The 11,631-nt window shown below is 45.0% G+C and overlaps 1 protein-coding gene across 2 annotated transcripts in view; it reads right to left on the bottom strand.

Annotated features, from left to right (window-relative positions):
- Window positions 1-1,808: 1,808 nt before the first annotated feature.
- TMEM245 (transmembrane protein 245) overlaps window positions 1,809-11,631 on the bottom strand; it is a 111,240-nt gene continuing 101,417 nt past the window's right edge. For both annotated transcript variants that reach the window (XM_037850882.1, XM_037850883.1), the window contains one exon: window positions 1,809-6,499. In XM_037850882.1, the coding sequence (XP_037706810.1) occupies window positions 6,454-6,499 (46 nt within the window). In that variant the 3' untranslated portion in view covers window positions 1,809-6,453. The remainder of the gene's footprint in view (window positions 6,500-11,631) is intronic.

Raw genomic sequence — 11,631 nt, 5'->3', positions numbered from 1 at the left:
GCCGCGACACCCCGCCCCCAGCCGGGTCCCGCCCCCAGAAGCCACAGACCCCGCGCCGCCACCGAGGCTCCGCCTCCAACCGAGGACGGCCGCAGCCAGAGCTCGGTTCCCAGGCGAGTCCCGCCTCCAATCGGGTTCGGCACCCGAGCGGTGTGCGTGCACGCGGCGCCGCCACCGAGGATCCGCCCATAGCCGGGCCCTACCCCGGTCCCCCCATTCGGGCTGTTCTCTCCAGTGGTGTATCCAGCGTCGCGACCAAGGATCTGTCCCCGGCAAAGCTTCCCGTCCTTGAGAAGTTAGGTGACTCACCCCAAGTCAACTCAAAATTCATGTAACTATTTCTAGAAGCTGCGCTGAGTTATAAACTGGTAGAGCAGAACTAGAGTTAAGTCTATCCCGAGGGCCTGTACCCTGGGACCAGAACTCTACCTGGAATAGTCTTTCTGAGGCTTCTCCGGAACGTCCCACTTCCCACCCATCCTGCTCATTTTTAGGGCCGCCGGTAATTAAGCATACCTTCTGACCTTATCTTTCCCACACTTTGAGCTGGATTGAAGATAAACATTTGCTAATGCAATCTTTAAGGAGTTTCTGAGTACTCGGCAAGAAGACAGTGATTTGGGTATTTTCAGGCTCCTGTTTAGAATTACTTGTCAAAAGGAAATTATGCTTCATCTACTCTTTAACACTATTGCTTTTTAAAACTACGTTTCCAATTACTTTTCCCCTAGTGTAGCACAGAGCAGTTTCCTAAGAGTATTAATTGAATGGAAAGGTCCTTAGTGTATAATTCTAACTTCACCAAAGGTAAGGCCTGGGAAATATGAGGAATCAGTTCTCTAAGCTTTACCCTGAACTTAATTAGACAGAGCCGGGGCAAAGGGAGGAAGAGCTGAATACCCTTTACTCAACGTTTCCAGCAGGACAGGCAATTGGAAATTGTCAAAACCATGCACCCTGTGAAGGGGTCCTAGTTGTAAGCAATAGACTGAGAAGCTTGAAAAAATATTGTGTGCACTACCAATCTACCAATTAGAAAACATTAGAGTAGAAAAGAATATGAGCTGTCCAATCCACCCTTACACCTTGGCCAGGATCATTTCTTCATCCATGTAATGTCATAATGGTGAGCTGGGTACCACCAACTGGAGGTGTAGAAAGCCCTTCACCCAAGCACTGTTGAAATGTGCTTCACAGGACTTCCACTTGCTGTTTCAACTTTGTCTACCCATGCTACAGTTATTTTTGGTAATGAAAATAGCTATAACTTAGGTTTCTTTATTTAAAAAGCACAGTTTCTTGATCGATAGATGGACACATAGATGGATAGACAGAATAATATGGCCAATGTGGCAAGACATTAAAAGTTGGTGGATCTGGGAATCTGGGTGGGGAGTATGTTGGGGTTCTCTGTATTGGGTTTGTATTATTTTTGCAACTGTTCTGTAAGTTTGAATTTATTGCAAAATAAGTTTGTTTTTTTTTAAGTGCAGTTTCATTACCCAATTTTCTTCTCCTCTGATTCTTACTCTTTAGCCACCTACCTTGCCACTTCCCTAACTACCCAAGGACCCCTCCAGCTTCAGCTTTAGACTGCCTGTAAGCTCTGTAAGGTGCCCAGCAGCCACTCCCAAGGCACACCTTCCCTTACATAAGTTGACCATATTTCAGAAAACCTAAGTGTGGGCCCTAGTGTCAAAGAAAAAGGCAAGACATAAAGCCTAGGACAAATGGGATGAATTCATGCAAGTTCAACTTCACTAAAGATCAAATTTCCCAAAAGAAATGAGAGTAAGTTTACCACCTGATTCATTCAACACTAGTAATTTTATTTCAAAATATAAATATTTTACATTTACAAAGAATTTACATCAGTAGGTTGTCAACGCAAGTTAAAGCTAAGAAACAGCATCTGTGTGAGATAAAGAATATTTATTGTTGCATTTGAATATTCTTTTTACTTTCAAACCATTTCCCCTTTGCCTGAGAATGCTGTCAATACATTTTCCAAAAGTTACATAAACAATTACAACTATATATCCCATCTTGATTTCAAAATCAAATGGTATTTGCAAATACACTCCAGTCACCTAGACAAGTGGCAGTGCAAAGGAAAACAGAATGGTTTTCTTTGGGTTAGCTACAATAGGAGGTACACTTTCTGAGTCATGGCAAAAGAAAAGAAATGGTACTTGGTAATAAACCAAAATAATGTTACTTTAAAATTTACTTCCACATCTTTCATTGTAAGATATAATGTTGGGGAAAAGAAAAATAAGATACCAGTTATGGAAGAAAGAATTCTGGACTTGGAGTCAGAAGTCCTGCAAATGAATTCTGGCTCCATCATTTTATGGTATAAACTTGGGGGAAACACAAAAAACCTTTGAAAGCCTTCAGTGCCTCCTCATCTGTACAATGAGAGTAATACTTAACGCGTGACTGCCTCACAGGGTTGTTATGAGAGCAGTCTGAAAACTATAAAGTGCCATACAAAAGCATTATAAAAATGTAATATCAATGTACCACTACTGTATTTGCAAATTAATTGATCCTTGAAAAACTTACTAAATAAATACTGATTTTACATACCATAGGTGAAAAGAATCTCTATATTGTAAAAGTATAGCTCTAAACTGCAAATATGCTCTTCTCTATTGTCTCACTAAACTCTGAGATTTATTAAAGATTACATGGTACCATGGTAACAGGTTTTCTATTCAGTATTTCCATTAGGGATGCTTCTAAAAGGGCTGTGTAAACCTACTCTAGAGCCATGTGTCCCAAAGGTCTGGTGGTGGTTTGAGATGCTTGGAAAAAAGAAGGAGGGGGTGAAGTCTGAGGTCAAATAAGTCTAGTAAACAGTCATTGTCCCCTTTAACAAATTCACAGTAACAGCATGTTAAAAATCCTTAGAAGTCCTACAGAAAGGAAGCAAACTCAGCATTACTGAATTTTAATTGACCATGGAGTCCCCTCCCCATCCCACCTCCACACATACTTTTTTCCTCTTACAACATCTGTAAGAATCCCTTGGAACTAGTGCTATAAGGAACACTATTTGTGAAATGCTTCTCTTCTACCAGGAAAAGGGGAGAGAATCAGAACAATGGACTGAGAGAAAAAGAACTACATTCTACTTAGAATTCTGTTACTAACTGGCTGTGTGTTAGACAAATCACTTTACTTTAACCTATGAATTTGTTTTCTTCTCTAGAAAATGACACGATCACCTAATTATAGAAGGTCAATTCTAGCTCAGAAATTCTGACTCCAGGAGGCAGGTGGATCATCTTGAATTACAATTCTCTTGCTGATTTTTGAACTACCGAAAAATAACTGCTTAGTGATTTCAAATATAATGTGTATTCCTTGCAGGTCCTCAATATGTTAATAATTGAATATATTTTGATAGGAATATATGTAAAGACAAGGAATTGATAAAAACAAAAGTTAGTTGTTAACTGGAGCTAGCATTTGGAAGTATGTTGCCAGAGGCTATTTCCTCTGTGAAATGTGCCCTCTAAGTCCCATTGTAATATTCTTGTAAGGGTCTTGGGAGACCTTTAACCAGGACTGCAAGGTCAGGACCAAAGTATGGGAACACCTTCCTGTACAGCCTGAGTTTGGAAGCTCTAGTTAACTCACCTCAAACTACTTTCCTTTAACTCCTCATGGCCTGAAGTTTTGAGTATTTCTTGCCCAGCACTAACACATCCTGAAGCATTGATACAACCATGCGGGACTAGAGGAAACATGAATTCCTGATGGGTCTCAGGGTTTTCATGTTAAGACCAAAGTTAGAGAAGACTTCATATGCAAGCCCTTTAGCAGTCCTTTAACTGGAATAAGCAGCTGCCATTTCCTAAGGCTATCGAGTTTTGAAATACAGTCTCCGTAACACTTCTCGGTATCCTCCCACTGTCAAGGGAGGATTTTCAGCCTTAGAAATCAAGGGAGAACACTGCCAGCTAATCAACTTTCCTGGAAGAGGGTACCAGGAACTTTGCAATTTTAAAAAATAAATAAGGCTAGCATTTAAGGCATTCTGACAGAGATCACCTCCATAACTGAGAGTATGTCAGGAATTTTGGAACTCAAGCAAGATTTGTATTACATGGTGACTCTGCTGAAAAACCCACGCCCTGTTGTTTTTCAGAAACAGATCTTGGGGAGACCTCCCCCAGCTGGTCAATGTTCTTGTTCCTTGCACTGTCACTGGAGTACTGGGGCAGCTCAAGTTTCCCGATCAGGAGTTTGTGGCACTCTGGGGCACTTCTGCTCCGAATATTTCAGGGTGATATTCCATCAATGCAGCTTAATTTTGGCAGCTCTAAAACTGTTCTCTTAGGGCTTGGAGTTCCCCTCCAAAAACCCAGTATTTGTACTAATAATTGTGCCCAGCAACAGCCATACATGAGCTTGTTTCGTTTCTTGCAGTATCACTTTGTACAGTTAAAAAGCACTTTGAAGGAGCATAGTTTTGTTGTACACACTAATTCAGCGTGCACAATATTTGCCTCTTATTAATATGTGCTCATTACAGCTATAAATTTATCATTATACAATTAACAAAAAGACACCTGATTTTTTTTTTTTTAACCCTTTCAATGCCATTTAAGGAAAAAAAAAATTTAGCATTATACATGATCTGGCTAAGATTGAAGGTCAGAGAAGGCCTTCTCATGAGTTATCCCCCACAGTACCCTGCAGAGTGCCTGGCGCCTATAGGCTAGCCAACGCTCAACAAATGTTTTACTGAATGAAAGACTGAACATTGACTAAAGAACAGAATGAGTTACTTAGCAGCCAAATCTAACACATGGTCGAATATCAGATTATAATTGTCAAAGGATTCATAATAAAAGCTCTGCATGTAGTCTACTATAAAAACAGTCAAAAGAGCTATTTTCCAGATGGGAGTGTTTTTCTTAAGTATTATCAGAATATATTTAAGCTCATTATTATTAACTGTGCTTCTTAGTAAGAAGGTGTTATAGAAAAAATTATTTCTAGTTTAAAATGTTTTCCAAAAGGAAGCCTCTGATACTTATGAACCCCTTTTCCTCCATATTCCCTTGGGGCAGAGGAAGGGCCTGATGATTGCTTTATACTGTAGAAAGGACACAACGCTAGAAGCCAGGTTTGCGCCCCAGCCCTGTCATTATCTGTTGGAAAAGCCTTAAATTCATTCATAAGAAATGGATCGCAACAGCTATTCTATCTCATAGCACTGGAAAAATTGCATAAGATACTAGAAGGAAGGCTCTACTATATAGCAGAGTTTGCAAACTAGGGAGTCAAAAAGACCGGAGTCAAGTCTTAAAAACTTGATGACTTTAATTAATCATTTAACTTCTCTGAACCTTAGCTTCCACATTTGTGTAAAACTGTTTTAAAATTAGGTGAAACTATATGAAAGCTCATAGGAAGTTGTTTGTGAACAAAACATGCAAAAGGGCTTAGTAAAATGTAAAGCACTATGCTGGTTACTGTGGTAAGATATTTGAAAAGTTATAATTAATTCAACAAGCATTCATTTAGTGTCTTATATGCAAGGCACTGTGCTATGTGACAGAAAAACACAACATAGATATAAAATTCTACTGCTAATAAGTAACTAATTGGCAGAACTCCAAACAGTGAAACAGGGATACATTTAACAAATCAGAGTACGGCTACACGTGAGATTTTTCACTTAAAACATTTGGAAAGGAATAAAAACTATAATCACAGCATGAATTCTTTCATAATGTTACCATTAATAGCAGCTTAATAAGTACTCTGCTTCAATGTGGACAGCGAAGTTTTAGGAATTTGGCAATGGTGTAATGGGGATGGAGGGAGAAGGGAGTGGAAGGGAGCGTCAGTCTCTGTGCCTTCTATGGTTACAATTGAACCTCCAATAAGCTATCCAACCCCAACAAGATTTTTTTTCTCAAAGAGGGGAAGATACAGGATGGGAGAAGGGTAGAAAATTCATTTTTCCTGTTCACACAGCTACATACTAGAAGTGACTCTTCATTGAAAAGTGACTATCATAGAAAAGTTTAAGAACAAATTTCTTAAACTGGAAAAAATTACACTGTATATGCTTTTAATAGCAGGTAGTTTAGAGCTCTTAAAATAACTTTATAAATACAAATAACAACATAGATAACCAAAGTGGAAAAATGTCAAGCCACAGTACCAGTGTATAAATTGAAACTTTTCAAGTCATCTTAGTGTAAGTGAGAAAACCACATTTCTGAGCTCTAAAGCTGTGTTTTAAAATGCAAAGAAGCCCACAGGATGTTCTCTCTTCTCTAGTCTTTATGAACGTAAGGCCAGGAGGCTTCTACTGCTTTCCCGGGCTCTGCTTGCTAGGCACCACTGAAAGGACAGAAAGCCACAGCTGAGCTGAACTCACTGTCGGGTGGACTTCCTAGGGAATTCGTTGCAATTGAAGCCATGTCAGTCCACTGAAGATTTCAGATCTTCAGAAATGTCACGGAAAGTCCTAGAAGAAGAAAAGATGAAATGATCAGTTTTACTTTTGGAAAAAAAGGGAGGGGGTAGATATCAAACCATAGAGATACTTAAAAAAAAGAAAAGGCTCTATCTAGTAATTAATTTCCATAAGACAGTATCTTATTTTTATAATCTTTGAGAGCCTTGATGAGGTTTTATATTCACTATTTTTCCTTAATATTTTCACCACATATTGTTTCAGAGTTTGTTAGTTGTCTCCCGTTCTTTAGTGATAAGAATCCCAGTTTTTCGCTGGGCCCACTGTCTCCCATACAAAACACTTTTTCCCCACGCTCTAAAAACTCATAAAGTAAATAATCTGAACTTCAAATGCAATTCCATACTCATGACGCCCCTCTTGCCCATTTTTAACTTCTCAATTATCAGTTCATCCAAATATTTAGGAGGGCTAAATGGGCAGGGTGAAGACAAACCAATGACCAGCCCCTTAGCACAATGTCAAGAAGGGCGCAGGTAAAACATTACACCAAAGAGATGACATTCAAGGTGTTCAATTCTCTCAAGGCTCTTCCAGAGGATGCTGCCCAAGCCTCTTACACCCCTGAAGCACGCCTCTGCCTAGCACAGCTCTACTTCCAAGGGAAGGGCTCTAAGGAACGGATAGGCTGCTTAGCTATGGTTTCTGACACACGTTGCAAATATGCTCAAGCGTCTAAGAACTGGCATGAATTGTCTCCTTAAATATTTGTATGCCCTAAAAAAAAATTTCCAAATACTAAGATTTATATAAACATAAGTTTATATGTATTAATATCTACCTCTATCTATCTATATACCTATACCTATACCGATATCCATACATAGATCAGTTTCTCAACAGCAGCAGCACTGACATTTTGGACTAGAGAATTCTCTGTTGTGGGTTGGGGGGAGGTAATGGAGTGCTGTCCTGTGTATTACAAGATGTTTAGCAGCATCCCTGACCCCATCCCATTGGATATCTGCGGGTGTCTGAGCTTGTACCTGAACTTACCAGGCCTGGGCCAGGGGACCTGATCACCCCCTGGGGAGGGTAGTAGGTACGGGCGTGAGTGCCCTCTGCAGCCCCCCCGAGCCTGGGGAGCGAGGTCAAGGCAGCTCCCTCTTCCTCACCCAAAACGCCACTGGCAGGGGAGGCTTGCCGGAGGAAACCGCCTTTCTCCCAACTGCCCTTTCCCCACTTCCTTATCTTACCCACTCACTCCCTGGTGCCAAGGCCACTCCTGCCACCGCCAGCGCGCATGCCCGTGGCCAGAACTACCCCCGCCCCGCCGCAACGGTTCCGGCGTTCTCTCAGAACCAATCCTAGCCCCTATCCCTTCAGTATTGCCATTTAAGGCTGCTTCACCTCCTTTCCAGGCCTGCCCTTCTTACCAGCCTATATAACCTGTAATCACCCCTGAATAAATCTCTTTGGCGCATACTCCTACTGGATGAAGAGTGTCTTGTCCCTATCGCCGCCCTCCTTGCACGCCTCTCGCCGAGGACCCTGGCCACGTCCTCCGCCTCGCCCTCGCCTCCGGGAAAGAGCCCCCGCCGCCGGTACCCCTTGAGCAGCCCCGAGAGCTGAGGGCTCGGCTACCGGCCGCCTCTCCCCCTAGAAGTAGTGACCGCGACCGCAACTGGTGCCCCGTGTGAGGAGCGTCTCCACACAACAGTTCAGCAGGTCGATCGCTCGCCCGGACGCCTCTCCAGCTTCCCGTTTCCTCGCCTGCAAGGTAGGGCCGCCTCTCCTTCGCCGCTTCTGGAGCCGTGGGAGGTTCACTGCTCCGAAGCCGCTCATCCCTTCCCCCACGCTCTCTTCATCCAGTAGGAACTCCTCCCTTCCCCTACGCTCTCTTCGTCCTTTTGTATGCGCACTTCTATGACCCCCGTTCCTCCTAACGCTCTCCCTCTTCCCCTCCATTACTTTGCTGTAGTTCTTTGTATTTTTATTTCTTCATTTGGCGCCGTGTGCCTCTTTGCAACCGCCCCCCCCAACTGCTCCCGTTGCCAAAGGGCACTGCTTTCTGCTCTCGCCGTCTCCTTCGGCCTCAAGGCCACAGTTTATCTCATTCTCTCTGCTCGGTAATCAACTCCTCCTCCTCCTCCCTGCCAGCCGGCTGGCCCGGCTTGGGAGCAATCCCCCCTCCTCCCCCCTCAGCTATGGGTAATCATATATCTACATGTCAGGCACCTCAAGTTCGTGCTCTAGCGGGTCTCCTAGACACGCATAGCTGTAAAGTGTCTGTCCGGCAGCTGCAGGTGTACTGGGACCTCCTGCTGCCTTTTAACCCATGGCTCACCACTTGCCATCTTTGGGACCCTGTTACTTATGATCGTCTTATTGATCGAGTCACTAATGCCATGGAACATGAGAGCAAGCGCTTCCCTCCCGGCTTGCTCCCCACCTTAATAACCATCCGCTCCTGCCTTCAAGGCTCCCTCCCCCCTGATCGAGGCCTCGTTAAATCCAAGGAGGCCCTATCAACCCAGCCAACAGATTCAGATAGCGATACTAATTCAAATCATGACTCAGACACGGAGTCCTTAGTCGAGCAGATTAACAACGCGCTCGAGGTGACTCCCAAAAAGCAAAATAACACTGCGCCACGCCAAGATGGCGAACTTCCTCCTTCTTCTTCCATCGAGGGGAGGAAATGCTCCGGCGATGACATCAGCCCTAAGCTGGGCCGGAAACCACATATGCTTAACCCCGCCCTTCCACAGGGCGGAGTTAGTCCACCATCTTATGCCTTGGGCCCCACGCTTTCACAGGGCGGGGCTGATCCACCATCTTGTGTCTTAGCCACGCCCACCGCGCCGCCATCTTGCGACGCTTGGGGCCTCCCACTCCCACCTCCCCCTTCGGCGAGCTCCCCCTCGGAGCCGCTACCGGCAGCTGCCGCCGCTCCTTCCACCCCACCGACTAACAACCCCTGGCTGCCTTCTACACCTCAAGGCAACCCTTGGGGCAACGCTCCCCCTACCCCCACTTCCGCGCCAAGCCCTCTTCAAGCGCGTCCTCCTTTCTCTCGTGCTTTTCGCTGCTTTCCTCTTAACCTTGCCCCCACCCCACAGAAACCGTATGACTGGTATCCCATTAACTCAGATACTATCAAGCAGCTTCGCAGGGCTGTCAAGGAGGACGGGTTAGGTAGCCCATACGCTTCCCAAATACTGCAGGATCTCGGCATGGACTATTGCATCCCCCAAGACTGGGCCTCGCTTGCCCGTTCCATTCTTAACCCCGGTCAGTTTGTTAACTGGCGTGCTCACTTCCAGGCAGAAGCTGCTCAGCAAAGTGAGCAAGACGCAGCCCTTGGAGTCTATCATCCCCCCGAAGCCTATTTGGGCACTGGAGCATTTCTAAATGCGTCTGCTTATATTAATGTCCCTGCCACCTTCTGGACTATCCTCAGAGGCATCGCCTTACGCGCATTTGCCAATTGCTCTGCCTGTCGGCCTAATAAATTCACCAAGCTCTTCCAGGAACCGAGTAAGCCTTTCGCCACCTTTGTCTCCAAAGTCGAAGAAACCTGCGCTCAAAAGGTAAGTAATCCCCAGGCCCAATATTACATGTGCACATCCTCAAATCCTGAAAAATCGTACTGTAATTCCCCCAACGAGTACTACTGTGCATACTGGGGGTGTGAAACACTAACCACTAATTGGAAGCCTCCTGTTCCTGATCATTACCTTACCCTAAAGTGAGCCCCTACAGGGTGCAAACTCCCTACTGTTAACTGGCTCGGCCAAAAAAGTAAGAGATCCTGCACACATCTTAATCTTACAGTGCAGCTCCCCACTGATCCCTCCTGGTTACTCAGTCAAACTTGGGGCTTCAGAATCTATAAGAAAGGAGCCGACCGAGAATCACTTATTCTTATAAAAAAGGAGGCTGTAAACCAACCATACCAAAATACTGCATTAAGAACACCCTCTAGCATAGGTTCCAACCAAGTCATTAACCCCCTTTTTCCACAGCTCTCCAGCCGCACCTCAGCTCCAACCAGCCGCACCTCAGCTACAAACAACGCATCGCCAACCCCACCACCCCAGCTTCCTCTGCCCCCTTCTCGTTATTCTTCTCCCCTCCTCAGCCTCATCCAAGCCGCCTTTGTCTCAATAAACTCCTCCAACCCCAATTTTACCTCATCCTGCTGGCTCTGCCTCTCTACCTCTTCCTCTCTATACGAGCCCGTTGCCTCCAACCTCTCCTTTTCAGAAAGCACAGAAAACAGCCCCGTGAAATGCAATTGGAATACCTCTGCCGTCCCCCTGACCTTTCATTCAGTCTCCTATACGGGAAAGTGCGTCCGCCCTCGCTCCAGTAACTCTCCCGACCTCACTGCCTGTGCCAGCTACTCATCTCCCAGCAGCTCTGCCAAATTTCTCATTCCTCATAACTCCTCCCAATGGTTCTGCTCCTCTACAGGACTTACCCCCTGTCTCAGCACGAATGTCATCAATGAATATAAAGAAACTTGCCTCCTAATTGTCCTTATCCCTAGGGTCTTATACCACAGCGAAGAAGACTTCTTCCTCCGTCTGGAAAAAACTGCGGCTCCTGCCCCACTGCAAAAGCGAGAGCCCATCACCGTCCTTACAATTGCCTCCCTCCTAGGTCTTGCCGGCACTAGCACCGGAATCGCTGCACTAGCCAGTCAAGGCTCCGCCCTATCTCACCTCAGGGCGGCTGTTGACGAAGACATTCATCACTTACAAAACGCTATTTACCATCTAAAAAATTCTGTCAATTCCCTCTCTGAAGTAGTGCTCCAAAACCGCCGAGGTCTTGACCTTCTCCTCCTCAAAGAAGGAGGCCTCTGCGCCGCCCTAGGAGAAGAGTGCTGTGTTTATGCCAATTCCACAGGTCTCGTCGAGGACAGCCTGAAAAGAGTCCGAGAGGGACTGGAAAAGCGTAAAAGAGATCGTGAAGCCACCAGTTATTGGTCCAGTTTTTTCACTCCCATTCTCCCATACATCCTTCCTTTTCTTGGCCCCCTATTAATAATTATTCTAGCTCTCATCTTAGGACCCTGCCTCATCCGCAAAATTGTCCAGCTTGTAAGAAAACAAACGGATGCCATTTTTTCCTCGTTCGTGCAAATCCAGTATCAGCGACTCGCCACCTCTGAC

The sequence above is a fragment of the Choloepus didactylus genome, chromosome 10, assembly GCF_015220235.1.
Source record: "Choloepus didactylus isolate mChoDid1 chromosome 10, mChoDid1.pri, whole genome shotgun sequence".
Taxonomy (NCBI): domain Eukaryota; kingdom Metazoa; phylum Chordata; class Mammalia; order Pilosa; family Megalonychidae; genus Choloepus; species Choloepus didactylus.
This window is presented reverse-complemented; position numbering and strand designations above follow the sequence as displayed.